This window comes from Haplochromis burtoni, unplaced genomic scaffold (assembly GCF_018398535.1).
Source record: "Haplochromis burtoni strain Fernald_Lab_line unplaced genomic scaffold, NCSU_Asbu1 Contig_102, whole genome shotgun sequence".
NCBI classification, from domain to species: Eukaryota; Metazoa; Chordata; class Actinopteri; order Cichliformes; family Cichlidae; genus Haplochromis; species Haplochromis burtoni.
In genome coordinates this window covers 1,240,236-1,261,240 of record NW_024582463.1, presented here as the reverse complement: position 1 = coordinate 1,261,240, position 21,005 = coordinate 1,240,236, and the positions used below count along the sequence as shown (strand labels likewise).

The following is a 21,005-nucleotide window of genomic DNA, read 5'->3' as shown; positions in this document are numbered from 1 at the left end:
TTAAAATGTCCTCAGTTTGTTTTTGGGGGGGTTTGGAGGAGAAGCAGCAGGAACAGTGGAGAGTCAGCTACAGGTCACTGAAATGGCAGCTCCTGTGGAGGGAGACAGAAGGTTAACTAGCCACAAAACGCACTCAAAGACCAACAGCCTCCTCTCAAACCGCTACTTGCTCCTGCGTGTTCTAGGTTCAGTCTCTCTGGAAATAAAGGATCTTTTGATCTGTAATTACAAGAAGTGCAACTAAAAATAATGTTCAGCTTAGTTTCAGCGGATCTTTAGGGCACCAGAGGAAATAAAAGGTGGTGACAGTGAGAAAGCTCATGATGGTGTGGTTGGGGGCAGCAGCCTACGCAAAAAAAGCCCAGAGCTCCCTCTCTGCCTCCAGGTCAGCTGAGACATCTCTCCGGGGTGTCCTGGGTCTATGACCCGACCTGAAGCACCTCAACTCAACTAGTGAATTTTAAAGCGAATACACAAGAAAATCATAAATAGCTGGCACATGTAAATGTGCTTCGCTTTGAGAAGTCAGTAAGGTGATAGTGAGCTAAAGCATGAGAGAGGTGGCAGGAACCCACGCTGACCAGGTAAATATGTCCACATTTGAAACAAATACCCAAAACCCTGTTATAAAACGAAACATCTACCAACAAAGAAGAATCTGAGGAGTCAAATATTCACATCCTGGTCTGTGTACAGATCTTTAAAACTAAGTCAAAAACATTTCACCTATAAAGAAAATTTATCTTTCCTCAGTTTTCTGTCGATTCAATACAGACAAAATAATGTTACATAAACTTTCTGAGAAATCGAACTAACATGCTCGTCCATACGTTGTTCCTACTCGTGTCCCTTTGCCTGATCGCAGTCTCTAGATCGAGGGTGTCACAGTGTACTGATGTGAAGCACAACTGGTGCCGGGCTTCATATTCACCTCTGCCCACTGAAATAGGACCATTTCAAGTGATCTTTGCTGAAGGCGTGCCGTTCTTTGTCTTCACTCTCAGTCTAATTAACCTAACCTGCACATTTATATGCAGGTTAGTAGATCAAAGAGTTTGCATGAAGCTGAAAAAAACGCTCTAAAGGAGACATGTGGAGACCAGTGTGTGTGGGAATCATTTATTTGATGTGAGAGGAGTGAAGTTCAATTATGTGTTTACAAGGTAAAGACAGAGCTGTAGATAATGACAAAGTGCTCTTTCACTAAACTCCAGGTTAAAATCTTTCTTTGTCCTCTGGATTACATTTTTCAGGGTAGCTGTCATAAACATGGGTCTGCTTGAAGTTATACTCTCGGGTTTGTGGGAGATGGATCCAAGTTCCATCTCATCCCTTCATTTTTCCCTTCATTGTCTTGCTGATCCTTTTATCTCTCTCCTTTCTTTTGTCAGACCTTCCTTCCTTTATCTAAGCTGCTGATCGGTTACTTTAAATGGGATGTTGCATCACAGTTCATGACTTCAGCATCTTCCACCTTCCCTCGTTTTTCTCACAGCTGCTTGCTGAGTTTACGCGCCTGCCTCTCCCTGGCTTCAAAGGCAGCCTTGGTGTCTTTCAGCTCTTCCAGCTGCCGGCGGATTAGAGCCATGTCGAGCTGGGTGGCCTCGCACTGCTCCCTCAGGGCGGCCGACTCCGTCCTCAGCTGCGCGGCGGCGACGGAGAGCTGCTCGCTGCGTTCACGGCACTGCATCTGCATCCTCTTGGCGTCAGTGAGGAGGGACTCCACGCTCACCGCCACCGAATCGCACTGGTCGCGAGACATGTCCTGAGCGGGGATAGAGGGATGGATGGAGGTCAGGGGTCAAACCTGAATGGATCTGAGTGACGGTAAAGCTGGCGGTTGAAGGGCTCGCTCCTATTTAAATCTGAGATTTAAGGACTCAGCTCTGTTTTACAGATTTTGTGCCGTCTGATTTGGCAGGGGGCTGGAGCTTTCCTGCCAAAAACACAGATAAAGTGAATCAATAGCTGGCTGTTAAAAGTCCAGCACAGATCAACAGGTTTAAAACAGAACATTTGATCTGTGGAAAGTGAAGTAGCTTAAAGAGGCTTATCATGGCTTAGCCTGCAGTGTCCACTGCTCCTCTCTATGTTTCTCTTTTATCCTTACCCATCTCCAGAACTCGTGCCACTGTTTTGCTCTTTACAAAAACACTGATTTCTAAAATCACAGGTTGTTTTTTCTAATTAGCAGCCAAAGAGTAACAGCAAAGCAACATGTGACGATGTCTTACCACAGACTCCAAAATCAGCTTTATCTCGACCCTTGTGGTTTTCTTCCTGAGACTCAGGTTGCAGGCAGGGCTCGCCGTCCTCCAGGGTGCTCTATCCTTCGCTCTTTTTTTGCTGTCAATTACAGATACTTTAAAGAAACCTCCAGCAGACCCTGCTATAGGTGCAGATGGTGGAAGTGGCTGTAGAAGCTCGTTTAACAGGACCACTGGTGATTCTTTTTCCCCTTTGAAATGCCAGTACGCTCTCCACGTCCTTCAGTTTCTGACCTGTGTCCGTCTCTCCAGTGTCTTCCTCCTCTCTTCAGTGAGGATTAGCTGTTACCTCAGGCTCAAGTAAGGTCAGGCAATCCAGAGATTAGATAGTTCAGGGTGACGTGTTGTAAGAGCAGCTCATTGGGTCTATTTTGATCAGGGAAGGGGAAAGTAGCTCATTTAGACGCTCAGCCTGGAATATCAGTTCAAGTTATGCTTTAGTCGGCTGTTGCAAGTCACCAGGAATGATTAGTTTGAGCAGTATTGATAGAATAATGCACTTTTTTAAGGTTTGTATAAAACTAGCTTTTTCAGACAATAAATATCCCCCACAGTGGTCTTAAATGTATGTTTCAGGTCTCTTCTGGATGACTGCCCTGTTTTGTTTTGACACTGATCGAACACAGCCGAGACTTTTCACTGGACCGCTGCTTTACAGAGCCGCTAGCTAGAAATCTTGGAAATGGTTTTGCAGACTTTTAAAATCTGACAGCCGGCTTATGAATCTGCGGGTAGTAACAACCAGGCTGTAGGTTGTACACAGAAACACTATAAACATATCCCTGATAGTGAGAAGATCATTCCATCCATCATATGATCGGTGTGATCACACCGGCTGCATCTGGAAAGCCACCAGCGTCGTAGAGGACCCCACACATCCCTCACACACAGACTCTTCACCCTGCTGCCAAGAGATACTGGAGCATCCGGGCCAGACTGTGAAAGTTTGTTTCCCCCAAGCCGTCAAACTCCTGAACACTCAGTTCCTGGACTGACACACACACACGTCACTACCAAGCACTATCTCAAACACACACTTTCATCCATTAAGCTACTTTTTGCACAATGCTCAGTCTTTTGCACTGCCATTGTTGCACTTTTCTATTGCACTGTTGCGTCTGCATCGCTCTGTCTGGTGTTGCACTTTGGTTTTTTTGCAGTTTTTGCGCACTTGCACTTTATGTAGTCTTGTGTTGATTTTCTGTGACATGTAGCACCATGATCTTGGAGGAGCGCTGTCTCGCTTCACTGTGTACTGTACCACTGCACACGGTTGACAATAAAGCCACATGACTTGGTGCAAGTGAATCTTTATTTATTATTAGCCACCAGAGGGAGACATTATTCAACGTTTCCATATGCCTGTTCCCCACAACAAACATGAGCATGTCCAGAAATGTCACAAATAAAGCGCAGCATTGCAAACACACAGTCAGATGTAAGAAGCACACCTGACTGAACGTCAGGCCCGAGCTTAGGAAAGGTTAGAATTTCAATTTTTTAACGTCTAAACGTTATTTCCAGTGTTCAGCTGCAGCGTGTTTCATCAGACGGTGGCACTGTAAGCTAACTACCTGTGGTCACCAACAAATCTTTCAAGTCAAATCAAACTAATTCATCAAAAAGAAGCATACTGAATCAGGATGAACCCAGCAGCAGATTTCAGCAGAACAGCCTCAGACGCTTCTTTGGTTAAAGGTTGTAAAAGTCAGTGTCACACGACAATCAACAATCAAAAAACAGTGAAACGTCTTCCTGTTTTTCTTTTTATTTCTTTTTAGTTTCTAATGACATAATCACCACACAGATCAATACTAAGCGATCTTTAAAGCCACGTGTCGACACCTTAAACTTGAAGACAATGCAGTGTTTTAGGATTTTACAGTCAACAAAAATAAAATGTGTTAAAAAAAAGTCTATGGCAGATTCCGGTTTTGTGAAATCAGTAAAAAGAAAAAATTGTTTTATGTAGAAAATTCTTAGTCTTACTCGTCAAAAGTACATCTGAGCACAGTTAAATTATAAAATCAAACCTTGTGATAAACACCCTCCCGTTCGTTGGCTGTGTAAACAAACCCAACACAAGCTCGCTCTGAATAAAAAACAGATAAGTTTCTGTGGAGTCCACAGACGCAGATGTGACGCGGCGGGCGAGATGTGGGAAATGGGTAAATTCAGTACCAGCGCCTGACAGCGCTTCAGTGTTTCCAGTGTGTCCTGACACAGACAGACAGGCTCTGCATGCTTGTGCATTCAGGTGACGAGGTGGCCGAGTGGTTAAGGCGATGGACTGCTAATCCATTGTGCTCTGCACGCATGGGTTCAAATCCCATCCTCGTCGAGCGGAGTTTTGGTTTTGTGGTGCTTTATACATACTGTTAAACCCAAAATCTAATATCTGCAAAACCTTCCACGTGCATTCTCAAAATGTTGTTCACTGAAATCCTTAAAACACTTCATTTAACCTTTTTCCACACCCGCTCCCACTATTTGGTCTTATGTGCTTTTATAACCCCCTCGCTCACACCCGTTCTCACTGGGGCCTTCCGGGACGGTTGAAAAACGGCTCAGTCTCTTCGGGCGTCACACCCGTCTCCCCGAAAAGGCTTCCAGTTGGTGCGGCTCCAATCAGCTTGGACGCTGAGCCCCGACGCCTCTGGATGATCACCAAAACCCCGATGATGAGCCAGAAGAAGAAGTTGATCCACACTGCCGTCTGAGAAGGAAACAACATGACACGCAAGATGTACTGGAGGCTCTTTTACCTAAATCTGAACACATATGATATGCTAACTTTGACTACATCTCTTTATTCATGGGTTTTCGTAGTGTTGCAGGACTCCAGTTCATAATAATGCTTCTTTATGTTAAGCATTACAGTAGCTAGTATGTGTGGACCATGTGACTCCAGCCAAAAGCATAAAATAAGTGAATGAAGTACCGACCTCAGCTTTATGTAGACTGCTGTAGAACCTCTCTCCATCAAGTGGGCTGGCCCATTTTTCAGACTGGGCTTTTTCACAACTTTGCACACAGAAAAACATTGAGCATTAGACAGTTTAAAAGAAATCCGGGGTTATGATTCAATTCATTTTGGATTTGTCTTATATGAATTTAGTCTTGATTATTGGTCACTGATTCTATGAACAAATAGAAAAACTGCAGGCAGTTTTGTCAGAGGAAGCAGTGGAAAGCTGCAGTTACATAACATCAAAGTAAGTGGAGCTCAAAACAAGCAATTAAAAACTAACAACACCATGCATGTCTTTGCTTCTCTTTTAAGTGCTCGCCCTTTCAGAGGATTACAGTGTAGCCAAGGATGAAAAACTGTGTGCTGATGACATTTTTAAAAGGAAAAAGGGCATCCTGAAAGACAGACAAAGGCCAAGAGTAAAACAACTAGATGGTTATAACTAAATCTACCTTCATATGGCTTCATATAGAGCTCTAAGAGAACGTGGGCGGGTGGGTAAAGTGAAGCTTTGGAAAGGAGAAAAAGGGGAAAAACACAAAGTGACGCTCCCTAGCTTTCAAATGTTATTTTCATTTTCATATGCGAGTGTTGACGAAAGCGTTTGGTCCTGTGCCAGGTGTGGATGAGTGCAGGTGTCACCTGGTAGTGTTGGGGACGTTTTTCGTGACAGACGAGCAGAGCGTGTCGCGCCCGATCTTCAACATGCAGCCCGTGACGAGCAGGAAGAACAGGAAAACGCCGGAGACGGCAATAAGCACGTTCATCCACACATTCTCCCTGTGAAGGAGGAGAAAAAACAAGCAGATAAGAGCGGGAGAACAGCACTGTGCTCTTTAAAGTGAGGCAAAACAGAAGAAGGATGTCAAACTACAAAATGCAAGCTAATGTGCGATTGTGTCGCCATGCCGTGGTATGACACATGCATTTCTGCTTCTCTGTATCAGCTCTGCAGCTTATTCTGTGCTTCATCGCTGTGGCGACACACGATTTCACTTTAAGTTCAGCTTCAGGAGCTACTTAAATGATGCCAGTTTAAACCTCTGACAAAAATTCAACTTTTTCTAAATGTATTTGTAGTTTTTTTTGCTTATGTTGGCTACAGAGAACAATGTTTACATGCACACTTATTTTCCTGGGTAATCAATCAGTTTAAACTAAAGAAATCAGCCTAAAAGTGCACGCAGACATCTGTTAAATTCTGTCTACGAGATGCTTAAAATATCCTTTCTTGTGGCTGGCAAGCTCAAAAGAACGACACAATGACAGAGCAGGCCAGCATTTATGCAATATTTGAAGGAAAACACTGACGATTAAAATTGTTTTTAAACCCACACAAACACTGCAACTCTGTACTTTGTCGTGAAAAACACACACACACAGCATGTGGTCACCTTTTGAGTTCCCCTTCGCTGCAGAAAGTGTACACCCAGTACACAGACAGAGAGAAACACACCACTGCCACCATGATTGATATGGCCGACACAAAGTAACACAAAGAGGAGGATGTGGACGACTGGACTCCGATGAGCTTGGACGTGGCATTATAGCTGACCGCTCCGTACAGCATACAGTGACCTCCGAAATTACCCTGAGTAAAAAAGAGAGACAGAGGTTTGGGGGGGTCACTAAAAGGCTTGAGTTCCGCTTCACCGCTTCAAGCGCTTTGCTGGATGCTACAATAAGCGCATCAACGGTTGCATCTGACGTCTATAAATGAGCAGCAGGGAGCCAAATTGGGCACGAGAGGCGTCTGGGTCACATGATGAGCAAAGCATCCGAACTAGAGGTACAGTTAAAAACCTGCGCGCGCACACGCACACGCACGTTCACAATTTCACGTGCATATCACGCATTTCCGAGCGTCTGTTAAGCTAACACAACGAACAGTTGTTGACACACAACAATGCTCGTGTGACACTTCGCTAAAAGTTTGTGGTACATTTTTCGAGAAGTAACTTCTCCGATGTCTACAGTCCAAAAACATTAAAAATGTGGAGAAATTAGAGTTGAAATGCCGAAGGCAATGACACAGTGGGCAGAACTGGAGTGAAAGTGGAAGCGCGTGTCAGTTTTTTAATCCCTCGCGCTGCTTTTAATTACCGTGTAACACCCAGAAAACTGCGCAGCTGTGCGAAAACAATTATAGTAGCTTGAAAATATAAATCTGTAACACTGTATGCTGAATTATGGTTAAAGGATTTTTCTTCAAAAAATAAAATAAGAAGTTTGTTTCTTTTTTGTTAAACTTTCTGGGATAGACAAACGCACTACAAAGTAAGTCCACCCGGAAGAGGACGCGTACAACATGTAATATATGGAGCAGGTTAGTAAAACTTAGAAAAGTCACCTGGACGATGGTGACAGACGCTGCGGTAACAATCCCGCAGACAAAACAGCTGATGTAGAGACCCCACTCCAGCACCAGTAGCCCCGCTAACGCCATCATCCAGCAGCAGCTTAGTCCGCGTCTGCAGAGAAAAGAGCTGCCGTGAAGGTAGCAATAAAAAGGCAAACAACTTCCGGTTAGTTCCTTCACAATAAAATACCAAGCCTCCAGCAACCACGATTCGCAAATATTAAGAAGACAGTGAGTTGATTAAAAACAAGGCAAGGCAAAGTAGTAAACGTGTCCGGGTTAATCAATAAAAAATACATGAAAATGTTTTCCATTAAGATTAACACGTGTCAGTTGTTTGTTTAAATAGACTGTACTCTTATTTAACCGCAGACTGCCAGAACATTGTGGAAAAAAATGAATCAAGAAATAAAGAAATGTCTCATATATTTGTCACGACCTTGCCACACGTCTCAAAAACATGATTTAAAATGTTTTAAGCCTGACTTAACTTACCCGTGTGTTCTTCAGCTGGGTTATATTCTGGAGGTCAAACAGTTCGATTTCCGGTGATATTGTATCTTTTTTATTACCTTCACCCGCAGTCAAACAGTCCAAAGTGAATATCGTACGTCCAAACTCTCTTCTCGATATTAGTTCGAGCAGCAATAGAAGCTTCCTCGGAGTTTCACCGCAGCGCGTGAATGCGTAAAAAACAGCTTACTTGTCACACGTGGACACTGCTTGTCATACAGGCCCTAGATCGTTTCTCTTCGCTCAATCAGTTGGTTTCATCTGATGACCCAGAAAGATAAACTGAAAGTCTACAGCTAGATATATGTGTTATTTCACTCATGTTAACGCCTATATTTACGCAATAATTATTTTTATTATGCGGAAGCAAATACTGCATGTTTGCATTGTCTCAAATATGTAGATGGTTCAAGTTAGTCAAAGTCTGAGCTTCTCGAGGGTTATGAGGTATGAAATGCTAGAGTTAGACACAGTGTGTGTGTGTGTGTGTGTGTGTGTGTGTGTGTGTTGCTTCCTTCCCAGAATGCTTAATGAAACCTTGTGACTTTGTGTCCTGTGACCATGTCATTTTTATAGGGTATATGTCAAACATTTTAAGCATGTCAGATTCACCTCTGCACTAATAATAAGCTTACTAATTCCTGACACATAGCCAGTGTTACATCATTCAAGGCTGACTAGAAATAACTAACTGTTTTCTGTAATAACATGCCACACAATTTCTAATGATATGTCATTAGAAAGGAGCTTCAGAATTATGAATCAGCGCTGTTAGCTTTCATAGGAATTGTTTATGTGATTTACACCACTGGGTTACAAAAGTAAGTAGAAAAACAAATGGTATGTTGCAGAAGGTAATACAAGACAGAAGGTAATAAACTGATGAATGGATTGATAAATAGAAAGAAGCGAGGATTTTTCACAAATAATTCTTAAATGTGGACAAAGAAAGTCTTGCAAAAATACCAAAATAATACTACTATTTTGAGAATGTAACTTCACTTAACTAGGTGACTGGACTCATTGTTGGGGGGAAAAAAAGTAGACATGCCAGTGTGAGTTTGTGTGTGTGCGCTGCTGTCTCAGGAGGCGAGACTAAGTGGCGGGCAGAGCCATCATAAAGTATTAGTGTCAGTGAGCATGTGAAGGTGTTTTTAGATTGAAGCCTTAATGCATGCTGGCACAAATGTTGGACCCCAAGACCCAAACACTAGAAAGCTTCCGTTTGTCTATGTGTGTATCCACAAATCACCACACAAGCCTTGTATCTCTTTAATTCATGATAAGTTTAAACATCAAAATTCACCAAAGTCTGAACGAGGCACAGATCTACAGTAAAGAATACACTATGTACAATATAAAATAGAGGGACATAAAAGATTACAACGCAAAACGGAAATGTAGGAAACATGCACTTGATAACACGTCACGGATAGGTCGAGGCTGTCGGTCGACATTTTCTTGAAGAGAAACCCATCTTTCCTCGAGATAAAAGTCATGATATAGAGCGGAGAGAGTGAAAGTTTCCCCCTTTTGGAAAACAAATGTTGATATATACTGTATATAATTATATATACTTATTGTGCAAGTGAACTATTTAGATTAGCAACACTTTAAAAAGAATTCAAAAACATACGTAAATATATCAGCAATAAGAGCACATCAAGGAAAGAACAAAACATTAATTATACTGTTTTAAATTCAATATAATGTCCCTCTTGAAAGAACAGCTGTTTTGATTTGACTGCATGTACAAAAGCTTGATAATAATTTAATACTGAACAGAGAGATGAGAGGCATACACAAGCAGCAAAAACAAAAAAACCCCCAAAACCCACCGACCAGATCGTGCCGTGAAACAAGATCAACTTCATTTTGAAAATCTTAATCTTTTGAACTTCGGATGAAACCTGACGGTACGATGTTGTTGGAGAGAAAATAAAAATGAAAGATAAAATCCTGATGGAGAAGCCCACACACAAGGCAGCGTTAAAAGGTCATTTCATGATGAACGCCCCCTGAGGGAGGGCAGCCCTGAAATGTTTGAGTGTGATTGTTAAGTACTGTTTGTGCGAGATTGTTAATCATCGCACAGCAACATCGCTGCTTTATATTTAAAATGTTTAGCAGCGATTTTCCGAGTAGGAACACCGCTCATTAGTGATGAAGCCAGAGGAGCCGGTTACCTAATCGTCAAAGGTGATGCGCGTTCGGACTGTGTGTCAGAGCGAATCTGAAGCTTTGACTTTTCTGGTTTCCAGCAGTAAGAACAGCATTCTTGCTCAAATTTGGATGTAAAGGTTGTCATTTTTTTTAATGAGACTTTAAAACGTTGTTTTAAACGTAAATATTATTTATGGCAGCATCCTAGAAAGTGGTTCTGGCCCTTAAACCAAACCAACCGGAGATAATTTATCTGAGCGTAACCGCACCTCCAGTTCTCTGTCTATATGTGACCCCCCCATTGCAACTACAAGCTGTTTGTTCTTGTTTTCTTCACTTCTCATTAGTACAGCGGGATTTGCCCGGCCCACGGGTCATCGTCAGTCCCCTCTGAGGCCTTCTCCAAATCACAGCCTCAATTCATCCTCAAGCCATGTTCCATTATCTACCAGAAATGGTGTCAAACCTAAAATGAGGATGTGGTCCCAGCTAATGAAACAGCAACTGAAAAATCAGCGGGGAAAGCAGTGCTGAATTTGAACCCTAACCCTCTTCAGTGAAACTGAAGCTTACGCCAACAACAGACCTGAAGCGTCTTATCATGTACGTTGGTGCTCTTGGAAACTGGAAGCTTTGCTATGTGACTGACTTTTGCGTCAATGTCCACACTAAAAAAAGAAAAGAGTCAATTTGTTTCCATGAACGTGAAGTTCAAAAATTGTATTTTGTGTCTATTTCACAAAACTACTGTGAGAGTGTGCTTTTAATAATAGCTTTAGATTTCATGCAAGAAGCTGGCTGCTGAAGAATGTTTGGAGAAGGAATTCCTGCTCTGTCCATTTTAATTCAATGGTATGGTCACGTTCCTTGATAAGTGCGGTCACAAGACTGCAGCACTGGGGGATTGCTGTTGAGCCTGTATACAAAACCTGCCTGTCAGTATGAGAAAGTGTATGTATTCCTCTGCAAGTCAGTCGAAATTCTGTAATAGTTCTAAATGATCTTTTGGATGGTTACAGATCAGTTTGCGATGTCTGAAATGTACCAGTTTCTGAATGATTTAATGCCTTGTTTTAGTCAAATTATGTCTGAGCATGCATTTGTGCACACGGACCAGGTAAAAGCTGTGCAATCATTAGCCAACTGGACAACCTGGCAGCCTGAATGCATCTGGTAGAGGACTGTCAAGTTTACAGATAATTTTGTATATTCCTTTCTTCCAGCAGGGGTCGCTGTCTCTCCCCGTCCAAATGGCTGAGTAAAACTCTCTCAGAGCCACTTCAGACACCTCGATGAACCTCTCTGGAACCTGCACACAAAAATATGATGTCAAGGAGGAAATGTTTATTAGGAAGTCTTCTGGAAGAGAAAAATCCATTTTCGCTTTAGTTTATTATCTGAATCTGTCAGTCACATATCTATCTACCTTATCTAAAGGGATTTAAATCTGAGAAACTTGTGTTTTTCAGTGAATGTGAGGTTTTGATTGTCTCTGTACTTTCTAAAAATATCATAAGCGTTGTTGAGCAGTGAATAGTTTCACAGGAAGAACATTAGAATACCTGTTATTATAATGTGCATTCAGTGCACCCTCACAGGTGTTTTCACCCACTTTGGTAAAATACAGACTGTGACTTTGATTGTCTCTGTTTGTCTGAACGCGTCTGTCAAAGCAGACAGCTTTATCACAGCACGTAGAGACTTCTCATTGATTATTGTTAATAAATGGACCTATTCTTTCGCCGCTATGACGGAAAACACGTTAGAAGGGAACACGATCTATTCACAGCTGAACCGCACAAAGCTTTAAGCTTTGTGTAGGCGAGAGTGACTTTTCAGACTCGAGCAACCTTGTGACTTTGTTTTTACGATCACAGAGGTGATTCGGTTTTTCAGCGCTGCCTGAACGTTTCCCGGGATACATTGTAGCCATAGTAGTTTTCGCGTTCTCAATACCTTTTTAAATCCAATGACGTCTGACGAATAACAGATCACCTTGGGTGATAAAATTAATCATCATCTGTAGAATTGGAAACTAATGTGCGATGATTGTTTTATGATAGTGTGTGTCCTTCAGCAGGTCAGTGAGATATAACAGTGCTTCATTTTCTGTTTCCTTTTCATGCACAAACTCATACAAGTAAAATAATTTCTCTGCTCACTAAAGGTAATAGCACATTACACGAAATAATAACCCCAAGCTCCAGTGCTTTTCATTTCAGCGGTGTAGTATCTTTTTATTGTATATCTTCATCTTTATGCTATACATGATTTATTGAGGTTTATTTCCTCCTTAGACTTATCGTCTGCTCGGAGCTTACCAATTAATATCAGATCAGGACCTCATTCAGAGTCCAAGCAGCAGCCATATCTGGCACTTTATTGACCTCTGAAGGACAAAACAGCTTGAGTCCTGCCATCCTCACCTGGTTTGCACAAAGTGGGACTTTTATTTGATTTTCAATAAGAATGGCTCAGAACACGCATTAAATGTTTTTAAGAACTGTTTGCTCAAGAAGGTCAAACAGCTCAGATCAAATGATCTTAACTCAAAGGACCGCTGAGCTTAAGAAAATCAGCAACGGCTTGCGTTAGGCATGTATGTGAACCTTGAAAAGCATTCCAGATGACAATCTATAAAAGACATCAAAAACAGAGTGCAAGTTATCCTTCAATACATGACCCAAGACCGTGACACTGTAGACAGCACTTTAACTTGATTGGTATTTTCTTTTAAACACAGGAGCACTGCATAAAGATCCATAATCCATTAGCGCTGTACTTAGGGCTGAGGAGTATTCACATCCCCACCCAAGGACTGAGTCCAGTCGTACAACGGGTAGGCTGAAAGCTGCAACTAGAGCGTCTCCTCACCTGGTAGATGTTGCTTTTATTGTAGTGCATGTTCAGTATGCGGTAAAGCTCCGTATCACGTCCCACTCGCAGCTGACTCTCTCGGCTAATACGAGGCGCACCATCCCTGTGTTACAGAGACAAACAAACTCATTTAAATACACTCACAATAAAAAACAGATAAGAGAACCATGTATAATTTACATAAATGATATTCAGCTTCAGTTTGTTTCTGACTTTTTGCAGTCATGTTTTATGCCCATTGCTATTTGTTTTACTCGCTACCATCATGAGTTCACATCAACATGGCCACAGTGTCTAAACACCTGAGCACTCGCAGAAAAAAAAAATCTATATTCTTATCAATAAGCCTTTCCGACCTCTTAAATCAAGCGATATAAAAAATGCAGACATCTATTTCTCAGCTGCAATGATTCGTTTGATTATAGCAGAACTGAATATCTGTCATAGAGGAAACCATGATGCTTCATGCGGTTCCAAAGTCAATCATGCAATGTGTGATTCTCTATTTCTATAAAAGTTATATATGATGTCTGATGTATAAATCAGACTTTACTTCAGCTCGTCTAACAGGGGCAACATGTTCACACTCATAAGGCTCACTGAAACAATGAAAGTATTGCAAATAAAATGAGTTTAACATGAACCAGTGCCAACCCAAACCGACCGGGTGAGAGCCTCGCGGACAGCCTGGCGTGCAAAGCGCTCCATCTGGATGTAGAAGAACTCTCTGAAGTTACTGAACCATTTAATCATCTGGGAGGTCACACAGCGATTAAACTAGACCATGGATGACAGGAGAGGAAGTGAGCAGGTGAGGACAGCAAGAGAACAGTGCTTTTTTAAACACTTACAATGATATGCTAAATTAACCTGACTTGAGCTAACTTAATTGCACTTTGTTTGTTATGTCAAATTACATTCAAAAGACATTGTATACCCCCCCTTCCCCCCCTTAGTGGTCATTAAAGTAAATGACCTAATCTAAGGTTTTCTGTTGACACAGACTCCAAGAGGAGAAATAATCTCTGCAACTCCACACTGTTTATGCTTCTAAATCACTGTAAGCTTGCAGATTGTATCAGATAATACCACCTTATTAAGAGATACCCTGTGATAATAATTTATTGCAGCATATGCACGTTTAAGTGCAATGAAATATGGAAACAAAAACGTCTGGGATGCAGTCTCCAATATGTGGCAGTTTTGGCGTTTGCGCATGGCCGGTTAGCTCAGTTGGTTAGAGCGTGGTGCTAATAACGCCAAGGTCGCGGGTTCGATCCCCGTACGGGCCATCTACGTTTTCAAGCAGTTGAGCACCTTTAAACAAATGCTTTACAGAAGAAAATCTTATTAAAAATGAAATGAAAAACACCTCGAGCTTTGAGACCCGACATGTCCAACTGTGACACCAGCTTTTTAACTTATCCACAAAATTTCCAAAAATAACTCGTGAGCTGTGCAGCTCTGGCCGTGCTCCACTAACACCCACTGCGACATGGCCGGTTAGCTCAGTTGGTTAGAGCGTGGTGCTAATAACGCCAAGGTCGCGGGTTCGATCCCCGTACGGGCCAATTCCAGATTTTGTGAAGCACCAACCACTACATACGTACAATACACATGTTAGCGCTTGGTCATTTTTTCAGAGTAAATATTATATGGACTCTACTGCATCTATTAGTAGAGAGTTAATTAAAGAAAACTGTTATAATACATCAAATCAAACCACACAGCAATATGGGTACATTGGCTACAAGATTCAAGCACTTTTATATACATGTTACACCATCAGTAGTGAGCAGTTTTTTTTTAAACTTTGTGTCTCTGTATTATCACTGAAGATTTTATTATATCTGAATACTTGGAGTGCACAAATGTCCTGGTTTCCCCCAGTATATCACTGGTTGATTAGGTGATTTAAGTGATGGCCTTACAATAATTGCAGTCTTACAGTCAATTTAAATTTTTTAGAAGATTGTTCAAACTGTATTTGTTTAGGCTACAGTATGTCTCAAAAGTCATTCAAGGACTACTCATTTCCTTGAAACTCCTAAAAGACCTCACAACTATAACAAAACTGAACTTATGTAGTAATGAAAGATTTGAATAAATTCAAGATTCTTCGAAGCAGCAGCATTTGCATACTTTTGGGGGATTCGTGTTATCTGAAGCAGCGCTGCATCATTTCAAATCAAGACCTTAAAGATGTGCCTCATTGTCTTGTTAAAAGAAAACAATGTAGCTACGAAGTGCAAAACAAACACTCGTTAAGTGCTGTCTTCAATTATGAATGAATTGCTAACAGCGTAATCTGAAAACCCCACGTGGTAGCAACTGCACGCACACATCATCTATTCATCTTAGACAAAGGAATTGAGGTTGGAACCCACCACTATCAAATTTGGACTCACCAGACCACAGCCCAGATATCCACTAGTCTAATGCTCATCCTTTGTTATGCTTACTTAATACTAAATTGTAAAAAAATTAAGAAGTACAAAATTCTTTCAGCAATTTGATCCAAACGCCTGATAATTTCCTCAAAACAGCTAATCTTAAGATTCTAGGAAGCAGTGTGGTGGGCACTAATTTTAGGGCTGTTAACTGGAGATTTCGGAAGCTTTTAAGTCTCTGCAGCAGTAATAACTTCTGGTCCTTCTTCCCTCAGTTGTAAACACCACGCCTGTTCGAAGAAACCTTTAAAGTCTTTGTAATATATGGACTCACATTCATGTCTTAAAGAAATGCTGGACAGTCAATTCTCCTTCCTTAGTCATAATATCCAATACTACAGCAGCCAAACTGGCCTAACTGGCATTTCATAGCTGCGACGTCGTCCGTATTGTTTTAACAATGTAGAAAAACCTTCAGTGAGCAGGCGTGTAAAACGCAGTGGCTGATATACTGCCGTGTGACTTTGAGGCGTGTTAAAAAATAATCACTTTGAAGTGAAATTGTCGTTCCAGCACTGAGCTGGTGTACACACACCTTGACATCAGGGAAATATGTCTTGAGCGTGTTGGAGCTGGGATAGCGAGTGTAGAAGAACATGAGCTTGGCTTTCTTCAGATGGCAGGGTGACAAGCCCTCCTGGGTGTACATATGAGGTGAGTTAAGGAGATACATGTTTAAACACACACACACACACACACACACACCGACACAGCTCTCATCCTCATTCTTTCAAGCACACTGACAAAAGGATATCCCCCCAGCAGTCAGGTAGAGCTCTCCTCCATCCATCCCTCCTCCTCGCATGCCCCCATCTCCCCTCATCACTCGCTCCCTCTCTCTCCCCCCGTGCGCGTGGCGTGCAAGCGACGGGTCCAGGTGGCCGAGCAAGGGGAGCGGGGGGAAGGAGGGGTGAGACGATGGGTGGGAAGAGAACTCCAAGAAAGGGTCAGAGTTCAGGTAGTCTTTGCGGGATGACGGGAGGTGGGGGAGCTGAGGGTGGTGGAGTGAGCGGGAGAAAAGCTGCTGCATTGAGTAGTGGAGCAAGGGGAGAGGGAGAGGAGGGGGCGGAGGCGGGGGAGGAGGGGGAGGCGCAGGGAAAGAAGAGGAGGAAGAAGAGGAGGAGGTTGAAGACGGGTGGAAAGAGGAGGAGGAGGAGGGATCCTTGGGCTGAGAGGCTGGAGGCAAGAGGGGAGGGTGAGAAAGGGGAGGAGGACGAGGCAAAGAAGGGTGGTGCAGGGAGAGGTTTGGGTGAGAGGGATTGAGGTGAGTGGGGAGAGGTGGGCCAAGGAGTGGGTAGGCCTTTCGCGTGTCAGGTGACCTTTGAAGAGTCAGTGGCATCGCTAAATCGGACGGTTCAGTCCGACGGGGTGGTCGCGGGGGCAGGGCGCTCCCGTTGCTCATCTTGTGGAGCTGCTTCTCTCTTTCTCCGTCCTGCCCTCTTGTTTTGTCCTCCTTATCGCTCATTGTTTCTTCTCTTCTTCCTCTCGTTAACAGCCCCATCCACACTGCCTTCTCCTTCCCTCCGTCGCTTCCCGGATCAGATGGGAGAAAAGAGATGGCAGCGGGAGGAGAGGAAGGAGCGAAATCGGTCATCTCGGTGTAAAGGCGGAGAACTCGGTCGATGACCCGGGCCACAGCGCTGCCCAACTCCAGCTTCAGCGCCGCGGCAAACTTCTGCCCTCCCTCCTCACTCTCGTCATCTATCCCGCCATCCCAGTCTCCTCTGACCAAACCTCCGCAGTCCAGCCACAACCCGGATCCCTCCATCACACCCTCCAAGTGCAACCCTCCTCCTCCTCTTCCTCTCTCCATCCTTCTTTCTCGGTCTTTTTGCAGCTCCTCTTTCCGTTTGTGGAAGCTGTCGAAAGGGGACTCGGAAAGCAGGGAAAATGATTCCTTTTCCATCTCTCCGCCATCAGTGTCTTCCTCATCGTACATCCCTTCTGTCATGTCCTCCTCCTCTATTAGCCCTACATCCTCTTCTCTCCCATCAACTCCACCGCTGCTTCCGTTTCTGCGCTTCCTTTTCTTCTCATCCTCGGCCATGTGCTTTTCCCCAAAAGCTCTCCACACTTTCTCCTGCAAAGCCTGCAGTCTCTCCCTTGCCTCCTCCAGCTGTTCTTTCAGCTCTTCCCTTTCCCTTCTCCTCTCTTCCCTCCCTCCTTGTTTGCCTCCCTCATCGGCCTCTCCATCCCTCTGTCGGTTCTCCAGCTTCATCCTCTTCACTTTCAGGATGTCTTGATTCCATTCGACTGCGAGAGCCGCGTCATTGTGCCTCTTCTTAACCCCGAGCAAGTCGTCCTTTCCCTCTATCGCCCCCTCATCTCCCCCTTCCATTCTTTGCTCCACGTGTCCATCCCTCTCTCCTTCATCTTCCTCCACATTTCTGTCCTCCAGGTGTCTGTGTGTGCTCAGGCTTGTGTTCAGCAGCCCTCCGATCCTCCTGGGGCCTCCACCCGGCTGGAGGAGATGGTGGATCAGTGGAAAGCCGGGGGGTCTAAAGGCAGGAGTAAGGCGGCCAGCATTAGCCTGAGGATGGATTCCAGCAAGATCTGTGGAGTTGAGAGTTGGAGCAAATGTGTGTATCTGGGGAGCAGAATCATCAAAAAGATCTGTGGGTGAATCCATGGCTGTAGAGAGGCAGAAGGGACACAAAGAGACACAATAAGGATTATAATTGTTGCATTTGCGATATTTTGAGTAGTAGCAAGTGTTTTGCAGCCAAATGAAGTTACATACATGAGGTTAAATTTCATACCAATAATTAAGATGACCATAGTTTTGTGTGTAGTGCTGAAAGTGCTACATGATTTAGTATTTAATTTAATATTTAAAGCTCAAAACAGAAAAGAAACAGTTTTTAATCAGAGTACAGCATTAAATCAGTCAACCTTATTGGATAATGATATTGATTATAGTGGAAATAATAAGATAACCAGCAAAACCAAATCCAGGAGACAGGTAGTTACTCTAGAAGAGCTGGACAGTGCCCTAGGAGGTCTTTAACCCATCTTCAGGACCGGTATCTGCTCCTTTGTGCAAGGAGGAAAAAGATGAGGACTATGAGTACTGCAAGAACTACAAAATGACCTCCAGCAGGCCACTGGTGTGAATCTCTCTGACCACACAATCAGAAACAGACATCACGAGGGTGACCTGAGGGCCTGACATCCTGTAGTGGGCCCTGTGCTCGCTGCCTGGCAGCTTGGAGCTCAATCGTCATTTCCTATAGAATACCAGAATTAGCAGGGCGCCCTGTGGTTTTCACAGATGAGAGCAGATTCACCCTGAGTGTAGGTGATAGATGTGAAAGGGTCTGAAAAGCCGTGGGGAACATTATGCTGCCTGTAACATCATTCAGCATGACGAGTTTGGTGGTGGGTCAGTGATGATCTGGGGAGGCATATCAATGGAGGGATGCAAAGACCTCTGCAGGCTAGGCAACAGCACCCTGACTGCCATTGGGCATGGGGATAAATCCCACAAGCACATGGGGGCCATACAAATGAATTCAGTACTCCGTAGGTTCATCATTTTCACTTACGTCAAACATGGCATCATTCATTTCTAACACATTACCCAGTCGATAACAGTATAGGTATACAGCATGATTGTTCTTGAGCAGTGTACAATTGTGCTGGCGGGGTGTGGTTTCTGGGCTCAGTCACAAGAGGGAGAGTTGAAGCAGTGTGTTTGGGGGAGTAGTGTCTGATGAAGAGAGCAGCAAACCTGTTGGGCATGTCTAATTAACCTCTCCTCTGACAGTAATTGTGGGGCCGGAGACGAGAAAACACAAAACTGTTAGCAGTGAACCCGAGAGGCACACAGAGAGCCAAAGATCGAGTATAAAAAGTGTGTGAATAAAACCGTGTATAAAACACACCTTTCTCGCCCGTCCTTACTGGGGACCCTGTCACCAAAATTTTTACTGTATAAAGAAGAAACAGGTCTTACTAAAAAGGTTTGTAGGGCTTTTTTATGTGGATTATCTGCTCTGGTTGCTTTTCATTTTTTTCCAATGTCATTTTTAGTTCCATTCAATTGTAGCGCACTGCAGTAAGGGCAAAAATCTCAGAGGCTGTTTTGGTTGCATAAATATCTGCTAGATAGCAAATGTTTCTGTTTATCTGTGACTGCACTTGGTTGACAGTGAATGAGTGCCCATCGCAACAATATGGCTGGAACGTTACCTGGACAGCAAAACAGGTCACTGGTCTATTGCAGGACACAATCACTTTCACTTTAATAGCAAAAAGAAACAACTCCAATGTATTTGTATAGAGCTAAACGTTCATTGTGGCAGTGTTAAAGAGAGTACATTTAGCTAGAAGGCACAGAAAAGATCAGTTTCATCAGTGAGGGAAGCGACATCCTGTGGCACCAACTAAGACCTAATGGAAGGGTTAACATCTGGCTCATGATCTTTGTCACATATCGCCCTCCTCTCTTCAGGCTGTCCTTCCTGTTGTGCTTGAACGTGTGTTGTCTTAGACAGTGCAAGTATCAAAGAAGACTATATGTGAGAAAACTGAGGAAGATAAATGCACATAGATGTGGATCACGCACAATAACAGAAGTTTGGAAAAAAAAATACAAAACACTGTATGGTGGAAAATTTAGGTGCTTATTACACTCCCAGGCTAATGCTATATGGCTTGCCTACAATTCCTGGAAAAGGTTGTAAAGCAGAGACCAGTGAATGCCAGGCTTATAAACGACAGTACATCTCACTGTTTAATCAAGATCAAAAACACACATCCCAGTTCCTATTTTATATCACTGTGTAACCTCATTTCTGCCCCGATACCCCTTTTCCTTCCTCTCCATTCCTCTCTCATCCTCTCTTCCTCCTCTCTCTGTTATCAGTTCAGGCAGCTTGTTAAGCACTGTTTGATCAGAGTGTTTACCGTCAAACACACACATGAACACACAGACACACACACACACACACACACACACACACACTTTTGCACAAAAGCAAAAGAGGCTTGAGAGAGGGCTAACAATGGTCAATGGTCCTTGTGGAGTGAAATAGAGTGAGAGCAGCATGTACGTAGTGTGTGTGCATATGCAAGTGTGTGTGTGTGTGTGCATGTGTGTGTCTGTGTGCCTACGTGTGCATGAGCAGTAGTCCTACTTAGCTTTGATAACACCGCTAATCCACTTCAGATGGATACACTACAGCTCACTGAACAGATGTAAGGACAGGACAGATTTAAGGACTGACAGAGGTACAGGAAAATACAGAAAATATGAACACACACACAAGGATGCACAAACACACACATCACAAAAAACAATAGCTAGACAAAACAGATAGATAGATAGATAGATAGATAGATAGATAGATAGATAGATAGATAGATAGATAGATAGATAGATAGATAGATAGATAGATAGATAG

The 21,005-nt window shown here is 43.2% G+C and overlaps 2 protein-coding genes and 3 non-coding genes across 5 annotated transcripts in view; 3 read left to right on the top strand and 2 right to left on the bottom strand.

Annotated features, from left to right (window-relative positions):
* Window positions 1-3,561: 3,561 nt before the first annotated feature.
* On the bottom strand, window positions 3,562-8,344 carry tmem179ba (transmembrane protein 179Ba). Its single transcript, XM_005927730.3, has 6 exons — window positions 8,093-8,344; window positions 7,589-7,724; window positions 6,633-6,829; window positions 5,881-6,018; window positions 5,213-5,291; window positions 3,562-4,983 (listed from the first exon to the last, which is right to left on the bottom strand). Exons 2-6 carry the CDS (start codon window positions 7,685-7,687, stop codon window positions 4,801-4,803), a joined length of 696 nt encoding a protein of 231 aa, XP_005927792.1. The 5' UTR covers window positions 7,688-7,724; window positions 8,093-8,344; the 3' UTR covers window positions 3,562-4,800.
* Window positions 4,527-4,608, top strand: trnas-gcu. Its single transcript has one exon. It is a non-coding gene; the product is annotated as a tRNA-Ser (tRNA).
* Window positions 8,345-8,660: 316 nt separating the features above from the next.
* The window catches only part of prox3 (prospero homeobox 3), a 13,745-nt gene continuing 1,400 nt past the window's right edge, over window positions 8,661-21,005 (bottom strand). Inside the window, exons 2-6 of the mRNA XM_005927728.2 lie at window positions 16,355-18,231; window positions 16,136-16,243; window positions 13,815-13,927; window positions 13,148-13,253; window positions 8,661-11,582 (exon numbers count right to left, since the gene is read on the bottom strand). Coding sequence (XP_005927790.1) covers window positions 11,409-11,582; window positions 13,148-13,253; window positions 13,815-13,927; window positions 16,136-16,243; window positions 16,355-18,231 — 2,378 coding nt within the window. The 3' untranslated portion in view covers window positions 8,661-11,408. The remainder of the gene's footprint in view (window positions 11,583-13,147; window positions 13,254-13,814; window positions 13,928-16,135; window positions 16,244-16,354; window positions 18,232-21,005) is intronic.
* trnai-aau lies at window positions 14,369-14,442 on the top strand. The gene has a single exon. It is a non-coding gene; the product is annotated as a tRNA-Ile (tRNA).
* Window positions 14,648-14,721, top strand: trnai-aau. The gene has a single exon. It is a non-coding gene; the product is annotated as a tRNA-Ile (tRNA).